General features: G+C 40.1%; 1 protein-coding gene across 1 annotated transcript in view; it reads left to right on the top strand.

The window, feature by feature from the left end:
- NUP210 (nucleoporin 210) overlaps positions 1 to 22,740 on the top strand; it is a 155,813-nt gene that overhangs the window by 35,807 nt on the left and 97,266 nt on the right. The window contains exons 6-12 of the mRNA XM_054977076.1: positions 238 to 370; positions 3,788 to 3,952; positions 5,390 to 5,452; positions 5,956 to 6,062; positions 7,250 to 7,390; positions 11,450 to 11,587; positions 18,459 to 18,614. Of these exons, the coding sequence (XP_054833051.1) occupies positions 238 to 370; positions 3,788 to 3,952; positions 5,390 to 5,452; positions 5,956 to 6,062; positions 7,250 to 7,390; positions 11,450 to 11,587; positions 18,459 to 18,614 (903 nt within the window). The remainder of the gene's footprint in view (positions 1 to 237; positions 371 to 3,787; positions 3,953 to 5,389; positions 5,453 to 5,955; positions 6,063 to 7,249; positions 7,391 to 11,449; positions 11,588 to 18,458; positions 18,615 to 22,740) is intronic.

The raw sequence follows: 22,740 nt of genomic DNA, 5'->3' as shown, positions 1-22,740 counted from the left end.
TTTTGTTTAAAAAGAACATGTAAAGTCAGAAATCGAGTTTTATTTGCTGTTACATCAAGCCATGAAAGTTCAAGGACATCTTTGGCAAAACCAAAGTACATTTTGTATGATTTATATTCTGACAGCTGAGTAAAGGAAATATGTATCACTTAAGGTTCATGAAGGAAATTATTTCTTTGGTGATATATACATGTATGCTGAGAGTTACTTTAAATTTATTTTTCTTTTTACCAACAGAATGTTCCTGCTGCAGAAGTCCGATTGTTTATTTTGGAAAACATCCTTCTAAATCCAGCTTATGATATCTACCTGCTGATAGGAATGTCAGTTCAATACAAAGTTCAGAAAATAAGACAAGGGAAAATTACAGGTTTGTCTTTTTACAGCTTTTCATTATTAAAAAAAATGCTGCTACAGACTGAAACACAAATCCTTCCTAGGTTACAGGGTTCTGTGTATAACAGATTTGGGGTAGTCTAATTTAGGTCATAACAGTACATGCCTAAGGTTCGGGTCCAGTAGCACCATAAAGTCTAACTAGATTTCTAGGGTATGAGCTTTTGAGAGTCAGAGCTTACTCTTGAAAGCTCATACCCTGGAAATCTAGTTGATCTTTAAGGTGCTACTGGACCTGAATCTTGCTCTTCTAGTACAGACCAACACAGCTAACCACTTGAAACCCTAAGCAAACTTAGAAGAGTGTTAAGTTCATTGAGTCAGTAGACTTACAGTGGTATATGTTTAGGATTGCATTGTAAGTCTGCAATAGTTTTAAAGTCTATAAGATGCCATCTGCCACATTTTGATGTCTTGTTTAGTATTTAACTCTGCTAGAATGCCATACAGTTGGAGAGAAGATTTCATTAGGCTCATATTGACCTGAATGCCATCCTACTAATACTACTATGTGTTGATATTATAAAAGACAGTGTGTTTTGTCTGTACAAAAGAGTAATATTTCTCTTAATTATCAGCAAGGCACACCTATGTTGTATCTTGATATAGCAGAACTTGCCTTTACCACTAGCAAGTTGAGCAGAGCAATATATTTTGACGTTTTTATTCACTTTTAGTTAAACATACTTGCATATTAAACTTATCCAACCCTTATGGCTCAGGATTATCTGTATTGCAACAGGATTATCTATATTGCTTATTTGTTTATCCTTAAACATAGAAGGCAAACCGTGTTGCTGACAATGCACATTTTATCTTGGTGCACCTGCGCAGCAGCAACAGGATGAAAAGTGCATCATGGCCAATATGGCCTCCAGAGGGCACCACGGTGGCAGGATGGCCAAGTGAGCCAGCCTGTCCCTGCGGAGGATGCTGCGGCTGCAGGATGGCCAGGCAAGCCAGCCCGTCCCTGCATAGGCCGTGTGGTTTTCTAGGGCCCATTTTTTAAAAAAGAGGCTCTGTTGCTAGTTTATTTATATCCCATCCTTCCTTCACAGTGAGTCATCTCCAAGGTATGCTCAAGGTGGAAGTTAAGTCATTTCATTGTCTTTACAACCCTATGTTGTATCGTAGGTTGAAAGAGATTCAGTTGTCCCAAGATAAGCTTCATGACCATGGAACTAACCAAGGATGTTTATGGAAGAGCAGGACCTAATCTTTTGAGATCTGGGTCAAATACTTTAGGGGTTGCCAAGGACTTTTTTATGCCTAGTGGCCTCTCTTTCTTATGCACTGAATCATAAATTGCAGTTAAAATTATGTTTTCAGTTCCCAAAATTTGCCTTTGAGAGCATGGCTCTCATACTGGTTTGGAAATGTTAGAATTTCTAGCACATTTTTCACAAACAAATTCAGTGTTTCTGATTGTGTGTACCATGTGTAGCACCTTTTTAATATCATTGAACCTTTATCCATTTTTATTTGATCCCAGTTTCTTTGTTCAAGACTTTGTTCAATTACTTTCTTAGGAGAAATGAAAAACATGCAAAAATGTTCCATGACTGAGAACTTAATTGTGGGAATTGTATTATAAGCCTAAAAATGTGAAAAAGTCTAGACAATTAGCCATAATCTAATTTATGAGGCTGGCAGAAATATAGTGAATCACAAAGGAAACAGGAGCAAATGACCATAGTAATCATGAGAATTTCAAAGAAATGGAACCATGAAGCTATGATTATCATTTGATCATTTCCTGAAAATATTAAACAGGTGGCAGCGGTGGCCAGGGGTTCCTCTCACCAACTTCAGCTGAAAAGCCAGCTACAGCCCTTCCTGGGAGGGAAAGATCTTGCCTGTGTTAGTACATACCCTGGTAACATCTAGATTAGTTTGCTGCAGTGTGCTGCACATGGAGCTGTCTGTGAAGAATGTCCAGAAGCTGCAGATGGTACAGAATATTGTGGCCAGAATGTCAACTAGAGTGGGTTGTAGGGACCATATCACCCCCATCTTGTTCCATTTGCACTGGCTATCTGTTTGTTTCCAGGCTCAATTCAGAGTGCTGGTATTGATCTTCAAAGCCTTAGATGTCTTGGGCCTTCTCCTATCACCTTCTCCTATAAGAACTTACCCATCCACTTCAGTCATCTTCAGGTGCCCCTGCCATCTGTGGCTAAACAGGCAGCAAACTTAGAAAGGACCTGGAATTCCCTCTCTAGGGATAGTCTCCCTCTATCCTTGACTTCTGCCAGTGGGCAAGGACATTTTTGTTTTGTTTTGGTGTATCCCCAGTAACTCTTATTGCCCCTTCTCCCTGGTTGTGTTGTGCTTGTGTATGTATGTGTGTTTTTATTGCTCTTGTATGTCTGTCTATATGTTTAAATATTTTATATATACTGTATTTTTAATGCTGTTTTAATGTTTTGACGTTTGCTGCTTTGGGACTCTATTTTGGTGGAAAGGTGGCATAGAAATGTTTTAAATAAATAAATGAAAGCTCTTGAGTTCAGATATGAGAATTTTGATAGCCCTTATTAAAAAATTTGCATGATCACAATTCAAAACCATTGCACTACTAGTAAAAAAACCCATTGTGGGGAAAATACAACGGGCTCTAGAAATTGGAGGGTAGGCAAGCGGGCATAGCCTCCTCCTCTGTGACTGATCCCAGCCAGGTGAAGGGGGCAGGCATTGCCTCTGTGACTGATCCTGGCCAAGTAAAAGGGGGAGCGTTGCCTTCTGCTTCGTGCCTGATTCCAGCAGGGTGAAGGCGGGAGATGAGCAGTGCTGCCTGCTCTATCCCTGATCCCGGCCAGATGAAGAGGGGTTGGACATTGCATCCTGTTCTGTGCCTGATCCCGGCCATGTGAAGGGGGTGGGTGGGCATTGCCACTTTCTCCGCTCTTGATCCTGGCTGGGTGGGTGGGGATTACCTCCTGCTCTGCACCTGATTCTGGCCATGTGAAGGCAGGGGGTGGGCATTGCCACCTGCTCTGTGCCTGATCCCAGCCTAGGCTTCTCGCCATGGCACTCTCTCTGGAGGGACAGGCTGTTTCGCCTGGGCTTCCCTCCACGGAAGCGCCCTCTGGTGGCACACAAGGGTAGGAAGCGAGTTGTCTGGAACACACTTACCTTTTATATAGTAGGATTAGTGTCTCTATTGTCGTTTTAATTTGGTATTCCTGCTTAAGAAAACATCTGGCCTAGGTGAAACAATTAACTAAATTTGGGTTTTTTTGTTAAATCATAACAAATCCTTAAGTATGTGCTAGAAATCACTACCCAATTAGTGGTTGTGGTATTATTGTTTGTGTCATTAGGGTCCAAATAGTGACACGTTATAGTTGTCAATGGTTTAATGGTTAATGCCTTCTTGCTTTATGTACAGAATTAATTATGCCTTCTGATCAGTACGAACTGCGGCTTCAGAACAGCACATTTAGCCCCGAGGGCAACACAGCCTGGCCTGTAGCCAAACTGGATCAGGCGACATCCACAGTTACTGCATTGCAGCGGGGACATACTAACATCGTACTTGACCACAAAAATATCCTTTTGCATGGCATTCTTCAGATCAACAGATTTCTGATTTCACCCTAATAGCTGAATAATATTAATGTTGTGATAAATGCAGTAGTCTGTGCGCTATTCAACATGAGTTCAGATACTTCCAAGTGATAGTGGCAGCAGCTGTCAAAAGGATTGACTACATCCACAGCAAGCACCTTTCTAACCACTTTTGCACACATGCTGTTCACCTAGTAGCATGTGGTTTTATAGCAACAACAGAGAGCAACATACAAGTCACTGTGACTTCCCTGTTCCTCTCTGCCCTTAGAAGAAGCTGGACAAGTCAGTGAACAAGTAAGCCTAAAGAACCTTCCTCCAACATAAGATTTTCTTTTGACAGGAATGACTCCTTTGGCTTGAGGAAGACTTTACACTTTGTTGAGCTTACTTATAGGAAACAGTGGCACTGAGAGGGGCTGCAAGGAAACCCAGAGGATGCTTCTAACCACATGTGACAACTGCTGTTACAGTAACCTGGAGGCTTCGTCTCTATGAATAAGACCATGAAAGGCTATGAAAAATGTGGCATGGCATATGGAGCTAGGGGTATGCAATTCAGTATGTCCTGTCCAAAAAGTATATCTGAAAAATACCCTGTTGGGATTCTCAGACTGATGTTGGCATTCCTGGTTCATTCCGAAAATAATCAGAAATAACTTGGCCCATTATTCATATGAAGGAATTTGGCGGGGAGGCTGGAGGGGCTGTTTTTGGAGCAAATGACAACAGAATTACACAGAGTGAGGGCTGAGTGTCTTCTAAAGACCCCATGCCCAAGTTTCATGAAGATTGGATCAAGAGGTCCAATTCTATGGGCCCCTGAAAAAGGTGCTCTCAGCCACTCTCCATTGTTTCCTATGGGGAAAAATCCAGTGCTTTCTCCATGACAAAGAAGCCAGTGCTAAACACACAAAGAGCAATCACTGACCCAAAGCCTTTCCAAAGAACTAACAAAGCCTAGCAGAACCAGAGAGTCCCAGTAGAACCAACCTGGCAATAGAAGGCACACGTCCCTGAAGTTGCAGCCATTTGCAGCAGCTTTCTCCCCTTGGTTTTTGGAGGTTTCCTTTCCTAGAGAAAAATAGGAACGGCAAAGGGGAAAAAACCCAAATCAAATACTAAACTAGTATTTTTTTAATCCAAATATTGGAAATACCGATATTTATGACCTTCCCAGTACCCAAATCTGAAAATACCAAAATTTTAGCACACATCCCTCCCTATATGAAGCCACACAACTGAAATATTGCTTTAAGTCCAGTATCACAATTCCCTTTCTTTGGTATTTTTCTTCTCTCACTTTGATACCATCAAACATTGTTGTGACTTTTATTTAAACTTACAGCAGAATTTTAAACAAAACTTGTAGGACTGCTAATCTTTCTGGAATGTTTGTTCCTTGACTAATTTCCAAGTATTAGCATGCAAGGCGCTTCTAAATTACCGAACAGTAGTATTTATGTTGTGGATCCAGGATACTTAGGTTGGTATTGCATGTTCAGTGTCAGTCAGTCAGTTTTTCTTGTTTACTGCGGGGAAAAAATATTTACACTTTGTGTAATTCTAGCAATAATAGCTATGTAAAACATCTTTGTATATAAATTCATACAATTTGTATGTCAGTCATATAGCAGTCACTGGATGAATGAGTGTAGTCTTGAAATGTGCATGACCAAAATTACATTCCCATACTTCACCCTTTGATGTGCCTAGTCCTGTAAGAATTGCATTTTAAATAAGTTTCTATACTTACCCAAGTTCTGAAGTCTCTTTTCCCCTTTTGCAACTAACTAGTTAGGAATACTGAATAAACGTGTATGATTTGAACAACTCATTTTCATCGCATAATTTGATAATTGCCAAATTGTCTTACTGTGCCAAAATCCAAGCACTGTATGAATGTTAGAAGCCTCTTCTTTACACTAACATAGTATCCTAATGCCCAATAATAAGATATGAGCTTCTCAATACATTTCTGGTTTGTAGGATTTTCAATTCATCCTGGAGACAGATGGGTCCTGGAAACAGAAAGGCTCTATGAAATAACAGTTGAAGTGTATGATAAATCCAGTAATAAGGTGTATTTGTCTGATGTAAGTAAAATACTGCTATATGGTTTCTTATAAATGCTTTAAAGCATGTGTGCTTAATAAAAATGTCAGACATTGAAGGGTCTGCCTTCTCCTTTTCCTCCTCTTGTTCCTCTTCTTACCTTGTCTTATAAATTAAGTAGATGGGTGTTCCTTCATGTGTCAGTTCGCTGTTTAAAGGCACAGGAACAGGGCAAGTATAAAAGATGCTACCCTGGTTGAAATGCAGTTAACTTTAAAGTGAAGTTTAAAAAATAAAATTAACCTCAAATGTTAATTAAATGAAAGTTGATTTAATTCCTTGAAATGTGAGTAATCAAAATGAACTTTTCAAAGTATTTTTATTTACATTACAATTATTAAGAAATAGCTTGAGTTGAAACTGAAGTTAATATATTGGAGAAAGAATTTGTGAGCCCCAATTGTACACTTTAGGATGTAGCACTAGCCACATAGTATGATCTGCTCTTGAGCAAGATAACAATACTCAGGGAATTCCCTGGTTCCCCCAAAGAGAACCGGGGAAGGATTCCTTGCACTCGACTTTTCATATTTCCAAAAGGTTGCCATGATTGCCATGCCATTTCTTATGGTGCTTCTTTAAGGTACAGCTTTTAATTGACATCACAGTATGGGTACATCAGAGAGCTTAAGACAGAGTGAATTAATTCAGTTTGTCTGTTTGGTTTGTTTATTGCTTTGTCAGTTAGATGCAGATTCTTTTATTGGATTAGATGCAGAGTATATGTTATGATGCAATACTGTAGAGAAAAAAAGCAGAATTTGTGAGGGAGGGAAAATCTTTCTGAAATGGAAAAGAGCCAGATACACAGAAATTTGAGCAGCCTGCAGGAGAGTTACTTCCTTAGGAGTAAAGACAGTGATAACCACCACTGGTAGTCGGAAGGTTCAAAATTCCAGGCTATTTCTGCAGTTCAGCATAATTTGAATGGGTTCCCTTCCATACTGTTTTCATTTGGTATTCAGTTGCTGCTGGTCATGTTCTTCGTCAATGTTGTCACCAATTAAAATCCAACATGCTCCTTTGTATCAAAGAAAGAAGAGTAATACATGATCTAAGAGTGTCAGGAACACTACTTCAAATTGTTACATATAACAACATCAGAAATACTTCACATGTATTATTATTCTCAGATATTCAGTAATCATACTTGCCTGTCTAATTTCAGAATCTCAGAATTGATATGTACTTTGCAAAAGAATACTTCACAGTTCTGGAGTCTTCTCTGAACGGATCATATCACTATGTGAAAGCCATAAAGGAAGGCCAAACCATTATTACCTCTTCATTAACATCTATTGTGGATCAGGTATGTCTGCTTAAAGAGAAACCCATTTCAGTTATGAAGCGTTTTGCCTGAATCAGATAATGGAAAATACTGTAGCTTGAGGTTCAAAGTTGATAGCAAAGGTTTGGTGATTTTAACAAAAGTGGGTACTAGCCTACAACTCAGTCATAAAGACATTTACTTCAATGGGATTTACTTCTAGGTTTGGCCCATTCCTAAATTACTTCGTTGAAGCTAATGGGAGATTTCAGGCCAGTCAATATATAACTGATTTGTAAAGATATTGCTCAGATCACTCAGACATATTCCTGAGTATTATACTAAGGATCGAGTAGTAAAACTTTTCTAGAACTGTATTGCTGCAGACTATACCAGAGATTGCATGTCTGAAAGATAATCCCACTGTTCAAACAGAAGAATAACATGTCTAGGAGAATGCTAGGGTGATAATGAAAGACATGAAACAATTCTAATAATCTACAATATTCTTGTACAGTACTGATCCGTCATTAGGACATGATAGAGTTCCAGTGTGCTGCTGTAGCCTATGGGTTGGGTCTAGACTAAATTTTCCATCAGTGGAATGGAACATACTTGTCTCCCGGTCCCACTACAGCCCTACAAAATGCTGGGGTATAGGGGACCCTGAGGAACAACATGAGGAGGGTCTGCAGTGGGAGGAGGGAATTAGTGGAACTTGTCAGTTTACTCTGGATCCAACTCTCTGGTGGTCAAATATCTTGCTAACATTTACCACTAGAGGTGTGCAATCCAAATCTGGGATTCAGGAAGAAAGCCAGATTTTTTGCTGTTTTGGCTAAATCTGGCTTTCATGAATCAAATCAGAGAATCTGGGATACAATCCAGGAACCCGGATCCAGGTAAATCAGGGAAATGTGGCTTCAGCCTCTGGCTTGTTCCTTCCTGGGCTTCTCCTGCTTTCCCCCCAAAAAAGGAAGGAGGGAGAGTGAGGCAGGGAGGGAGAAGTGAGTGGCCAATCCATATAGGAGCTCTCCTTGTCTTCCTGGCTTCTGAGTGATACAGGTTCAGTTGGGGTTAGTTGCAACAGTGTTCTTGTTTCAGTTCGGTTTGGGTGGAATGCTTTGTTTTGACATGATTTTCTGATTTGATGTTGGTCCCCCTTGATTCAGTGGGGGCGGGTTTCCATCCACTCACTTACTTCAGTTTGGTTCTGTTGGGCTTCCTCTTGCATTTGGGAGTGTGCCTTTGGCCACTGGTAGCCTTGCCCTTGTGTGTTTCTGCCTGAGAGCCTGCTTGGAAGTGTTTCCCCCCCCCATAGGAAACAATGGAAAGAGGCTGGGGGCATCTTCTTCAGGAGCCCATAGAATTGGACCCCGGAATCCAATCTTCTGGAACGTGAGTGGTCTTTAGAGGACTGTCAGGAGTAGGTTTCCTGTTAATTTGGTGGAGTTTGCTTGAAAAAAATGACACACACACCCCAGCTCCTCAGATAGCCCCCAGATAGGGAATAAAAGCTGGATAAATCTGGGATCTGTCTTAAACAGATAAGGGATCTTTTCCAGATTTTAAGAATCCTGGATTTTTATTTTGAGATCTCTGAAACCTGGATCCAGATTTCCCAGATTTTTTTTTCTTTTTGGTGCACACCCCTACCTGCCACATGAAATAAAGCAATACCTTAGTGCTGCAGTTCTTGCAAGACAGGTCCAGTCAACCCAGATGTTTGCAAACTGATATACTTGGATAACGGTCTAGAACATGGTCTCTTAGTTATAAAGGAACGCACTCCACATATAATAGTATGGAGGGGTTATTGGTTTAGAAGGAAGTATTTTTGCCTAACAATGTAATTTTCAGTATGGAATAAATAAAAAATGTCATCTCAGAAGAAATAGTTTCAGGTAGGTAGCAATAGAACAGCAGGATTTGAATGTGGTAGCAATTTGGAGACCAGAAATATTTTCAGAAGGGAGCTTTGACTCTCAGAAGCTTCTTTATTTATTTATGTCATTTATAGTCTGCTTTTCTCACCGAGACTCAAGGCAGATTACACAGCATGAAATTAGTACAGTCAGTTCCATAAACAATGCCATAGGGTAAATAAACACAGTTTTACAAAGACCTAGCATTAGTAAGAATCCAATACAGAGTTGAAGAAATGCTGAAAGAGAACATAAACAATTCTAGGGCTGACATTAGACATGTGAAGCACAAGTAGCTCATAGGCTCTCCTGACCTACTCAGGTAGGCTGTTCGACAGAGTAGGGGCCACTACAGAAAAAGCCCGTGTACGGGCTACTGTTGATTTCGCCCATGTGCAGGATGGCACCTGCAGTAGACCCTGTTCAGATGAGCGACCCTGAAAATCTTGTTGGTCTCTAAAGTGCTACTGAATTCAAATCCTGTTGTTCAAAAAAATTATCCAAAGTAAAATTAACTTCAAGAAATATCAGTGCTTTGTACTGCACATGCATTCTGTCCATTCCTTAACTTTCATTTTTCATATAATTCTCATAATGGCATTTATGGGGCATGTATGATTCTCTGGTATCATAACTCAATCATTCCTGATAGGGTCAGTATGAACATGTGATTGGGATTGTCCCACCATGAAATTGAATCCCAGGGCAGGAAAAAATTGAAATATCTCAACTGGAACTGCATAATCCCGTGTAACATTCAAATATTATAATGTATGCACAAAGAAAGGAGATGCCTGCACTGACAAAAATGCTGATGTCATTGACGGAACACAACCCCGCCCCCCGGAAAGCCTGACTCAAGAACGCATTTTTTTCTAATTGCTGGAAGGGAAAATGGGGCATTTTTCAAGTGTGGTGTTACAGAAGCCCAAACTGGGTCTGACCCTTGCAGACCAAATACCCAGAAAACCTATTGTAAGTTGAGTATGCTAAAATTTTCCACAGTGTGGAAAATGATAAATATAAAGAGTGAGCCAAAAACTTGAGATTTGTATTTATCACTGTTTTCTATATCTGTGAAATCAAAAAGAGTCCAGTAGCACCTTTAAGACAAACCAATTTTATTGTAGCATAAGCTTTCGAGAATCACGTTCTCTTCATCAGATGCATGGAGGGCAGAAGGAAACTGGCCAAATATAGAGGAGGAGAGGGGGTGGGAAGGGGGGAAGGAGGAGAGGGGGGATGTAAACAACTCCTTTGATATGGAGATGCTACTACAGACTAACACGGCAAACTCCTTTGAACCTTTACACAAGCAAACTGATCCCCACACCAAAAGGAGCTGTCTGCATCTCCATATGAAAGGAGTTGTTTACATCCCCCCTCTCCTCCTTCCCCCCTTCCCCCCTCTCCTCCTCTATATTTGGCCAGTTTCCTTCTGCCCTCCATGCATCTGACGAAGAGAACGTGATTCTCGAAAGCTTATGCTACAATAAAATTGGTTAGTCTTAAAGGTGCTACTGGACTCTTTTTGATTTTGCTACTACAGACTAACACGGCTAACTCCTCTGGATCTATATCTGTGAACAAACCGACTTTTATGGCCTTTTGGTAGTGATTATGATGATATAGATTGGACATTTCTTGTATGAGTCATTATCACCCTAAGCATGTATACTTGGAGTTCCACTAAACTTGGTGGATTTTTCTTCTGAATAAACTTGATTATATTTTATATTGACAACAGCATGTGTGGTAAAATTAACTTTTACAAGCTTTCCTATGTTACCCTGGTAAGGAAACTATTGGGCTGGTCAGGGTCCCGAACTGCTATACCTCAATGAGGATATTTCATTTGCAAATACTATGTGCATTTACATGAGAGTAAACTTCATTAAGTAAACTCTATTAAACACAGTGGAATTTATTTTTGATAGCATCATTCTCCTTTCAGCCTATTTCTACCATCAGAAAAAGGAGATGGGGGATCCACTTTCCTCTTAGTACAAGGGAAACTTTTTAACCAAGCTTGCCATGGCAATAGTATATATCTAGAAACAAGTTTCTTTTTTGTCCCTCTTAATTACCTTGTTAATTTCCAGTATCCTAGACTATTTCTTGTAGATTTGGACAAGTGTAATATTTAATTAGATCGTATATTATTTATTTTTTATAGGACGGAGGTGTTCATACATTACCTGTTCCTGTACTAAACCAGCAAGAAGTAGACATTTATGTCCCTATTACCCTTTCACCAAAAATTTTGACGTTTCCATGGCAACCAAAAGCAGGAGCCTATCAGTACACTATAAAGGTAAGTGTTAGAAGCATCTAAATGCAGAAAACAGTCAAGTTAGCTATCAGGTGCTTTGTGATTATTAATAAATCTTGAATCTGCCACCATATTTCTGTTAGAAACTGGGATTTTCTCACAGTTCTGTTAAAAACTGGGATTTTCTCACAGTTCTACTGCAGTTTGGCACCTGCTGTTTTAAAAGCTGCATTTTGTTTTATGGCACACATTTATGATTAAGGAGCCTTCCTTTAAACGAAGTATGATTGCAGAACATAACCTGTGCTAGCAGAAAATGACAAAGAGAAAACAAATAAAAATGTTTATGGTTTACTGCATGCAGGTTCCATAAGTTAGCAACTGTACTGAATGCTAAGATGGTGTTTGGGAAAGAATGAGCATCTCTCTAGAGTACTGGCACTGACATACTTCACTTCCTCTGTTTCATTCACTAGAGCAATAACGTTGTTGTTGGAAGGCAAAGGCCGTAGCATTATTTATAGTAAATCTTCCAGCCATGACTTTTCTTCTGCACTTTTCATGCTTCCTTCATTTCCAAGGAGTAAAGTTAAACAGAGCCATCTTCTGATGAAACTTTATTGAGGAAAAACAAACTCTGTTAGTCCAAGAAAGTTTAGTTAGTTCATATATTTTTTACAGGTAACTTGATTAAAGTTGTTGAAACCTTTAATAGTGTTTTTTAACAAGTTCAGCTTTAGTTTATAAAAATGCTTTTTCACAGAAAGCGAAATATGTAGTAAACATACATAAAAATTAGAAAAATGTCTGTGATCTTTTTACATCAAGGTATAGAGATAAAAGTCTAAAAAATAAAGCTAATTTATTTTAGAGGAATAATATAGTTTAAAAATTTAATGTTATACATTCTTTTTTCTTCCAATTGAAATCGAAATAATAACTTCTAAGTGAAAGTAATATTTTTATGTTTTATATCACACGAATCTGTAGAATATTGTTCCTAAATATTTCAGCATAACTATCAGGTTTTTGCTGAACTATCTGTTAGAAATATTTTCGGTCATTGCTTACATACTAATTTTTTTCAGCATGGAGATTATTTAGTATGCTACAAACAGTAATATGTACATCAACCATTAGACAAGGCACCAAATCTGGATCCTACTTACAAGTGGGGACCTGCAAGAAGCTTTCAGAGGAGAGGAAATCCCACGCGTCCCTGCAGATCCTCACTTCCTATTCCTGCTTTCTTTTGCCCCGCCCCCAGCTGCCTTTCTCTCCCTTAACCTCCTCTTTCCCTTCCACTTTCCTCCTCACTTTTGCTTGCTTATCTACCACTTCTTTCCCCCTTTCACTGCTGCTGCCTTACAAAGGTGGCAGCCGCTACAGTTTCCTTCAGTGTTAGCAACTGTTAAAATCGTGACATAGATCTCAAGGTCGAGTGTTTCAAGATCTCATTTTCCCTTCAGAAGTTTCGGTTTCGTTTTTTTCCCATTCTCCTTTTGGGGGGGGGGGATATTTGATGGTTTCCCCGACTTTGTAGCAAAATCCTCCCTTGTAGCTGCGGTGTGTGAACTTTAGGGTCATGTTCTGTCTAGGGTGTGGTGTTTTGCCCTTAATGTCTTTAATTTGTATTTTATTTATGCTTGCTAATGTGTGGTTTTTAAAGTTGTTGCATTGGTTTAAAAGTAGGCACCTGAGGAAAGGAAGAGGGGGCTAGATGGGTGAGTGGAGTGTAATCTGATTGGACAGTAGGTGTATCCTATGGGGTAGAGTGAACTGCAGTTTTTAATCTCTACCGAGAGGAAGTTTTTCAGTCACCCTTTGTGTATCTTAAAAAGAGATAATTTGAGTTAAGTCAGGCAACCTGTGTAGAGCCTGAACTGTCTGTGTGTTTCTGAGAGAAAGTATTTATTCTGCCAAGTTCAATGAAACTGTGTGTTTCTGAGAGAGTCTGTGTGTTTCTCAGAGAAAGGATTCTGGCTAAATCGAGCAAGCTGTATAGAAGCCTGAAAGCCCAATTCTGTCTAAGTCAGGCAAACTGTGTGTGTGCCTGGATCAGTCTGTGTGTTTGAGTGAGAGATTTATCTAGGTCAGCCATGTGAAAACTGCCTCCAAAGGGGTGGTTTTCAGTCAGCACGCACCGGGATTCTGCTGCAGAGGGGGAGTGCGGGAGGTAAGTGCCCTGCTGTCCCCAGATTCCTGTACCTACACTTGGACCACTGAGACCTGTGGCAACCCTAAGTTACATCAAGGACGTCTAAGGCAGCCTTTGGTGGCAGCAAAAACCTTTTGAGGGGGTCAGGGAGGCAGCAATATACAGGTCACACAGACATAGAAGGGAAGGTGTTCTCAAGGTAAAAGCTTGGGTAGAGAATACCTGAAGCTCTGTGTGAATGAAAATAAAGAGTGTAGGTTGTGACCAGAACCCTCCTGAAGTATATGTTTAAGGTCAAGCAAGGAGGAGCTAGACTAAAGGTCCAAAGGCAAAGGTTTAAAAACAAGCAAATCATTACAAATGTTCAAAATTAGTTGTATTGACGTATAAGAAAGGGCCAAATGTGTTGGGAAGGTAGCTCAGCAGCAGGGCACATGCTTAGCATGCAGAACGTCCCCTGTTCAATGGCTGGCATTTCCAGTCAAAGGTAGCAGAAGTTGCAAAAGCCTTCTCTGTCTGAGAGCTTTATGAGTCCCTGCCACTCAATATCAATACTGAACTGTGTGGAGTAATATTATATGTCAGACTAAGGCAGATTCATGTATTCATAAAGGGCCTGTGTATCATGTAAAATTACAAAGTTTACAAAACTGTTCAATGCATAATATGGTTCATATCATACCTTTTTAGGCACATTCATATCAAACTTTAGGACCATCAAAGCAACATTATTTTCTGTGCTGTGTAATTATTAGAAATAGTTGAAATAATAAAGCTGCACTCCTGTGTGCACTTACCTGAGAGCAAGCATCACTGAAGACAGTGTAACTTACTTATGAGTAAACATCTAGAGGATTGTGCTGCATGCTGGACAGAGTTAGTACTCTGTTTCTTACTCTATGCTAATGTTTGTGCAAATGTTCTTAAACTTTATGGGCTGCCTAGTCTAATGTGAACCTACATGTCCACTCTGGTAATCTTCAGAGGCCCTGCTTCAGGTGCTCCTGCCATCTGAGGCTAGATAGGTGGCAGCCCAAGAAAAGGCCTTCTTGGTTGTGACACCAAACTTTGAAACTCCTTCTCCAGGAAGATTCGTCAATTTCCTACTATCGTCATCTTCCACCAGAGGATGAAGACTTTGTTGTTTTGTTTTGGTTGGCATTCCCTTACAAACTTTCTCTTCCCTTACTGTGTTGTGAGTGTTTGTGTGTTTATATGTTTTATTGAATTTGTTGAATATTTTAATTGCTGTTTTAATGTCGAGTGCTTTGATGCTTGCCGCATTGGGAGACCATATTTGATGGAAAGACAGCATAGAAATGTTTCAAATAAATATTTATATTATTTTGTTGTCAGTGTAGTCACCCCATCCCTGAATTAAAGAACTACTGCTTGAAGTAAAATTCATGTTTTAAATTCTGATCTCTTGAGCTATCCCTTCCTAATCATTATAACAAATGCTTTGAAGAACAAAACAGATTTTCTCCCCTTCAGGAGGCCTCCCACTCCCACTTGTATAGTTACCAAGATACCACTGCTGTATCAAGAATGATGCCGTGGAAATAACAAGTAGAAAGTAACTTCTGTTGATCCACAGAAATAATATACCTGTTCATGGATGTACGTAGGCAGATATGCTAATTCGTTGAACCCTGAAACTGAAATGTCATTAAAATGTCTAACATCTTATATGATAAATCTGTATTGCTCTGAAAAATTAGGCCATTTTAATGATATTTTGTATTAAAGTTTGGAAGAGGAGTATCTTGAACTTCTATTTCTGTACTATTTGTAACTGTGAATGCTATCTTTCACAGTTCTTGACCTTTTTTCAGCTGTATCTTGCTACACAAATATTTGTAAGGTATTTTGTTTTACTCCTCTATAACATTGGACGCACAAGTTAGCTACAGATCTTTATGCTACAGAAATCAGCTGTTGCTAAACTAAACAAATACATGTATGTAAAGTTTCTTGCATGTGTGGCACAGTTTCAACTCTATTAATAGAATATATTTGAATTCTAGAGTTAATTAGGTCTAAGAAATAAAGAAAAATAATTAATTTTGAAAGTAATTTTTCCTGGCTACTTTATTTTTTTCTTTTCTTTAATATACTACTTTTAAACATAGTTCCATAGCAGATTTATGCCTTCCCTGTGTATGTAGCTCTCCTCAAGCAGAAAGGACCCCCAGGAGAAAATTTAGTATACAGGTGCACTGCAGAAGGGTTTGGTTATGATTTGTCATGATTCAGAGTTGTGCCATTAGAGGTTTTCTCTTTCTCATAATTAACTACACTGTCTAGATCTATATTGCCAATAAGTTTCTGATGTCGATGGGAAAGATTTGTGTTTCAGAATTTTTTGACACTACACAGCTGAAATATCTTTGATATCCATAACATACCAAGTTATCCTGCTGCTCGATGCATGCGGTCATTTATCTTTCCATAGTTGCAGGCAATGAAAGTATAAATTTTGTCTTTGTGTTTTGCCCACAAAAGTAAAGTTAAACTGCTGCAGATGCTCTTAAGTCTTAAACATCTGTAGTTCTGTATCCTACCAAGCTTTGGTTTCAGGAAAAGACTTGGACCCGAAGATACAGGAATTGAGTTACAGAGAATGTAATGTGCAAAAGTGTGCAGACCTCTGTGTGTCTCCTAGTAAATAGAAGTACTCTTCATTGTTGTCAGTCACTGACTTCTGATGAATTTCTGGAGCCATGAATATACACTTCTAACCTCCCCTTAAGGCTAAAAATAAAGACACAATGACAGCAAGAAATCAATTTTCAGTCTTTTCTTTTCCCCCTTTTGCCATTTATACTTTTCAGCAATTCCCATTGGTAGAAAACATTTTCAGCAGTACATGGGTTAGCTGTACTGAGACTTAAAATCATTCAATTGTCTGTCTTTGGCTTTCAGTAACAGAAAATTAATCGGTGTCCTAAAAAAATACAGTAATTCTATAAGCTGGGCCTCTTGTGTGCTGACTTGTGAAATGATATGCTGACTACAGGCTCTATTAATCACTGAGAGGTTCGAGTGTCAACATTTTTGCAAGAGAGGGACAAGCAGTGAGAGATGTAGGTGTCAGTTATAATAACAGGCAAAACATCATGTGCAAGGGAATGGGGAAATAAAATGCAGAATGTTTTCCTCTATAAATTTCTGACGGGGCTAGGAAAGCCTCAGATTTCAGAGTGAACCCATGCAGCAGTTGAAGTTACCCTTTTCTAAACTCGTGATCAGACCATGAACAAATCAAGGATATGTTCACCTCTCATCAAACAACTCACAGCTGATCAGGGAAGCTTTTAAGGGAGTGTCAGGCGCCAACTCACAGCTGATGTTTCTGATCTCCCAGAACTTCCCTAACCTTGTTATGCTAAGACACAGGAAAACTTTTGAGGAGGTGTTAGAAGCTAACTCATGGCTGTAGGAGGATCAGCTGGAAATGGGCTTTTGATCTGCCTCTCCTGAGAAAAATTGGCAGACAGTAACATTGCAGATCATGAAGTTGAAAGGAGCCATCTAGTCCAACCCCCGATCCAGTGCAGGAGTAGCCTAAAGCATCCCCAATAAGTATTCAGCTGATCCTTGAAGCCTACCGGTGAGGTGGGAATGCACCACATCCCTAGACAGCTGATTTCACTGCTTCATTACTCTTAATATGAAGAAGTTTTTCCTAATATCCAGCTAGTACTTTCTCTCCTGTAATTTTAACCCATTATTGTGAGTCCTTTCCTCTGTTGCCAACAGGAACAGCTCCTTTTCCTTCTTTAAATGACAGCCTTTTAAATACTTAAAGAGAGCAATCATGACTCCCTTCAACTTCGTCCAAACTGAACATTCCCAGGTCTCTCAGACCTTCCTCAAAAGGGCTTGGTCTCCAGGCCCCTGATCATCCTAGTTGTTGTCCTCTACACCTGTTCTAATTGTCCACATCCTTTTTGAGATGAGGCTTCCAGATCAGCTTCTCCCCTGGCAAGAGAGAGAAGAGAAACAAATTGTTTATCTTCCCTCCAAGCTGAGGTGAGAAAAACTCAAGCAGTGTTTCTGAGTTCCCCATTCCAAAAACAAAAAGGGAAAGAGATTTTTGTCTTTCCTCCAAGCTGTGGGTTGGACAAATGCAATGCTTCTGATCTCCCTGTTGCAGAACGGAGTGAGGAGATATCTTTTCTATGCAGCTCAAGCTGCATAGAGCAGGGAGAAGTGGTCTGTTTCTTACATCCCAGCTCATGCTTAGATCTTGGGCTGTGAAGCAAAGGAGATATCTTTTTTCTGTAGTCCATGCTAACAGGATGGGATGAAGAAAAGGCAATCAGCTGATCACTGTCCTGAGAGACAGCAAAGTTTTGTGGTGGAGAGATCAGAAGACCCTAATCCAGCTGATCTCCATGGTCAATTGGGAGCCAGCTCCTGATTCCCACCCATGCCACAAAAACTTTGCTGGTTATACAGCAAAAATTTCAACATGAGATCAAAAGCCAACTCCTAGCTAATCCCTCATCAGCTGGGAGTTGGCTTCTAATAGCTGTGAGTTGTAGCCTGTTCCTGTGAATGGAAGGATGCCAGCTGAACTGACAGGTGTTCAAGTAAACCCAGATCTGACAGTTCTAGGCTAGCCTGTCATATTATGTACACTTGAGTAATAAATATCGTGATAGCTAATTGGTGGGTATGTATATGTCTCAAGATATTTCTTTAAAAAATCATATGTTTGGTTGATTTGTTTTTTATTTATGGTTTTAGGCTCAGGGTGGAAGTGGCAATTTCACTTGGTCCACATCTAACCAAAATGTTGCAACAGTGACAGTTAAGGGGTTGATGACAACCGGAAATGAGATTGGGGTCAGTGTGATACGTGCCAGTGATGTTCAGAATCCATTACACCATGGGGAGATGAAGGTAAACAATATTTACTTTGTTGTTTCTTGCAAGAAGACATTATCAGAAGCTTCAAAAAAAGCCTTTTGTGATAGCAGCAAAGAAGCAGAGGAGTTCTTTAAACTTTGAAACTTTCTGTATTTAGGGCATTCAGCTTGTGAGTTCAGAGCAGACAGGAAGTGTTGAACAGTTTTTTCTCTCCTCTTCCAAGAGAGGGTCTTCCTAGATGAATGACTGATACTTGTTAAAGAGTAGTTGCCTGATCTAAGAACATTAAAGCTAACTCAAAATATTGTGGAAACAGATTTTCATGCACAGTATGATACAACTGGAAAAGCAGAGTATAATTCACAAAAGTTCACAAATAATAAAGCAGCTGTATTAGTCAGCAGCACCAAAATGGTCCAGTGGCCCTTTCAAGATAAGCATCAACATAAGGTTTCAAGAGTCAGAGCTGGCCTCCTCAGATGCATGAAGTGTATAAGGTCAAATAATATATCTAATTCTCAACATGTCCCTTCCTGTGATTTGGAGACATGGCAAATCTTTTTAGAAACCTGAGAAACCCACCGGGTTTGCAGAAAAGTTTGCAGAAAAAACTCTAAAAATAAATATGTTTCGGGGAAGCAGTGCCTGTATCTTTAAGAAATGGATGCCCTCTGAGATCTCAGTGGCTATTGGGGACCACAGCAGAATCGCCTGCTTTCAAACTTTTGTTTCTGGCAGTAAAGGATATAGGATGAAAGGAGGGACCAGGACCCTTTCCAGGGCTGTTTTGGCATCTCAGTCTACCCATGTTCCCCTCTATACTGACTTGGAGGGAAGACTCTTCAAGACTATACCCAACAGCATCTATAGGGCAACTTGCCACCACGTATATGCAATTTGTGTGCCTTACCCGGGTGCAGTGGTGGCTACAACTGGATGTCACACAATTCTCCTGGGCCCAGTGGCATTCTCCACACAACTTGAACAGGCCCAGCAGTAGCCACCGCAGAATTCACCTGAGTAACTGGCTACCATGCAACTTTTGAAACATACCCAGGCTTTTCTGAGGAAGAGACTGCCAAAGAAAGGGAAAGCAGAGATACAGTGGTTACAGTGTCAGATTGGGATCTGTGAGACCCAGGTTCAGATCCCCACTCTGCCAAGGATGTTTGCTGGGTAACCTTGTATTAATCACACTCTGCCTAATTTACCTCATAAGGTTGTTGTGATGATAAAATGGAAGATAGGAGAATGATATTGGCTGCTTTGGGTCCCCGTTGGAGAGAAAGAAAATAAATAAATTATAAATAAAGCTGAGGACTGCAGGAGGGAAGATAAAAGAAAAGATGGTTGGTGAGTAGGAAAAAGAGAAGGATTCAGAGAATAGGGCAAGGATATAGGGCTACCAGTGGGAGAGAAAGAAGAAATAGTGTGAGCATGGGGGTACTGGGGAAAATAAGTGATCTCTGCAAGTCCTTGAGGGTTCCATGCTTGTAAATTTATATTTAAGTCTGCAAACCCCAGAAACATGGGGGAGGCAAGGACATGTTATAAAAGGAGACCAGTTTAAAACAAAAACTAATCAAAAGAGCAAGCAATCCACCAGAGTGGATGAGGGTCACTTTTAACTGAGGATAGGCATATTGGATTAAAATTGGTCTATTAAAGTGCAGGACAAAACATGAAAAGCAGACCCAATGATAAAGTTATGGGGTATAGCTGAACTAATTAAGATCAGTAAGGGGTGGGATATGAGAGATATTACAATTTCACACTGAATTCTCTCTTTGAAGGTATTTTGTAAGAGAACCAGGGCCTTTTTTCTGGAAAAAGAGGTGGTGGAAGTCAGTGGTGGAACTCAAGACCGCACAATGACATCACTTTGGGTCAGCTAGAACAAGGGGGGAGTTTTTTAAAGTTTAGATTGCCCTTGGCGAAAATGGTCACATGTCCGGTGGCCCCACCCCCTGATCTTCAGACAGAGGGGATTTTAGCAATCTAAACTCCCCTCTTGTCTGGAGAGCAGGGGGCGGGGCCACCAGACATGTGACCATTTTTAAGAGGTGCTGGAACTCCGTTCCACCGCGTTCCCGCTGAAAAAAAGCCCTGAAGAGAACGATGACTGTTCCCCACTGGTTTCTGAAAGTCCTGATTTTTAATGTCATGTGAGTGTCCATTTGATTTTTTCATGTAGAGATTCACTGTTTGTCCAATGTATAATGTTCTGATGAAGTCAGCTCTGACTCACAAAAATGCAGGAATAAATTTGAAGTCTCTGAAGAGGCACTGGACTGTTGTTTTACGTAAAGGGCAAGTTTCTTTGTATAGCCAGATCTTAAAGTTAAACAATGCTCCTTTTATCCATGGAACAACTGTTATTAAGTACTAACCAATTACCCTAAAGAAATGAGGAAGCTCATATCTTTTTGTGAAGAGGAGAGAAATTGAAATATTTCCTTCTTTTCTGCAGACTTTGCAGATAACATTTAGAAGAACGCAGGCACAAGCGTACGAAGTCCACTTACAGTAATCATTATTTAACAATGCTTGATGAAGGCAGGAGGGAAGATTTTTTAATAATCCTTCCAAATTATATATTTTTCTCCTGATTGTGGAATTCTTAAGGCATGGAGGAATCTTGTGAGAAACCAGTCACTATTCTCAATTCTCAGCAGCAAGAAGATATAAATTGATGATAGACCCACAGTGCTGTGCCTGTGGATTTTTGCTCAGTCACCTGCAGAGCAGATGATTAACTGTAATGGTCACTAGGGATGTGCAATTTGGGTTCGGTATTTGGTAAAAATTACCAAATTTTACCTGATTTGGTAAAATTCAGTGTTACTGAACTTACATCTGTATTATCAAATAAATTAGGTAATACCAAATGTAAGTTTACCAAATTTATTAGGTAAAATCCAGTGAAATTCACGAAGCATGGTAGCACTTTTCCTTACTGTTCCTTTGCTAAGAAGAAGGGCAAACATACACAGGTTGGTTCCTGGACTGGATAAATGAGGGAAATGCAGCCATTCATATTTGATAGCAAGATAAAAGCAAGCAAATGAGTTAATTACCAGTTCAGTAAATTCTAAGACTGGATAGCAGCAAAGAAGCACTAAGAAATGTCTCTTTCTGGCCCCTGGGAATGTTTTCTGCCCCCCATCCCTCACCAAGTACCTTGTGTTCATCTACAGTCTTCAGTACAGTCCCACATTGGGCTTGTGCAGTCCAGCCACTTGGAACAGGACTTTTCTAGCTCTTAGGCTATTCAGGGATGCAACCTCCCCGACGGACCGCTCCAAGACAGTTTTTCCTGGCGAAACAGTCACATGGTGTTTGAGGTCTCTCCCTTTTCCCTCAGCAGACTAGGGAGTTCCCACCACAAATGGTCATAAACAACAGATATATACAAGAAATTTTCAGGAAACGGGTCACCCAGCATAGACCTCTTTGCCTCAGGGGAAAATACAAAAGCTCCTCAGTTTTCTTCCAGAGGGGGAATTGGTAGGAACTCCAAGGGTGGTGCTTTTCAGATAAGATGGGTAGGAGGGCTGTTTTATGCCTTCCCCTCAATCCCACTGGTGCAGACGACAGTGTGTAAGAACCAGACAGATCAGACCACGTACATTCTAATAGCTCCATTTTGGCCTCGACAGCCTTGGTTCCACACACTCAAAAGCATGGCCAAAGGGAATTACATACATGTCCCAATAGCACCAGACTTACTTCATTTTGGATGCACATTGCATCACGACCTGGACAGGTTGCATCTAACTGCATGGTTCCTAGAACACTGACAGTGTAGTTTTCAGACGAGGCTGCAAATGCACATAGGCCCTCAACCAGGAAATTGTATACCTTAAAATGGAACAGGTTTGTGTTTTGGGCTGATGATAAAGATATATCTCCTGAAACCTGTCCCTTAACCAACATTTTTGATTATCTAGTGTCACTACAGAAGTCAGGTCTGCATCATCTATTAAACTACATTTGGTGGCTATATCGGTCTTCCATGCCAATGTAGATGGAGAAACAATTTTCTCCCATTTTTTATCACAGTTATCCGAGAACCCAGATGGTCCCTCAGTGGTCCCTGTCACTGGTATTATCAAGCCTGATGCTTAAACCCTTCAAGTTTTTGGCAACATGTAGTTTG

The sequence above is a fragment of the Eublepharis macularius genome, chromosome 4, assembly GCF_028583425.1.
Source record: "Eublepharis macularius isolate TG4126 chromosome 4, MPM_Emac_v1.0, whole genome shotgun sequence".
Classification (NCBI taxonomy): domain Eukaryota; kingdom Metazoa; phylum Chordata; class Lepidosauria; order Squamata; family Eublepharidae; genus Eublepharis; species Eublepharis macularius.
This window is presented reverse-complemented; position numbering and strand designations above follow the sequence as displayed.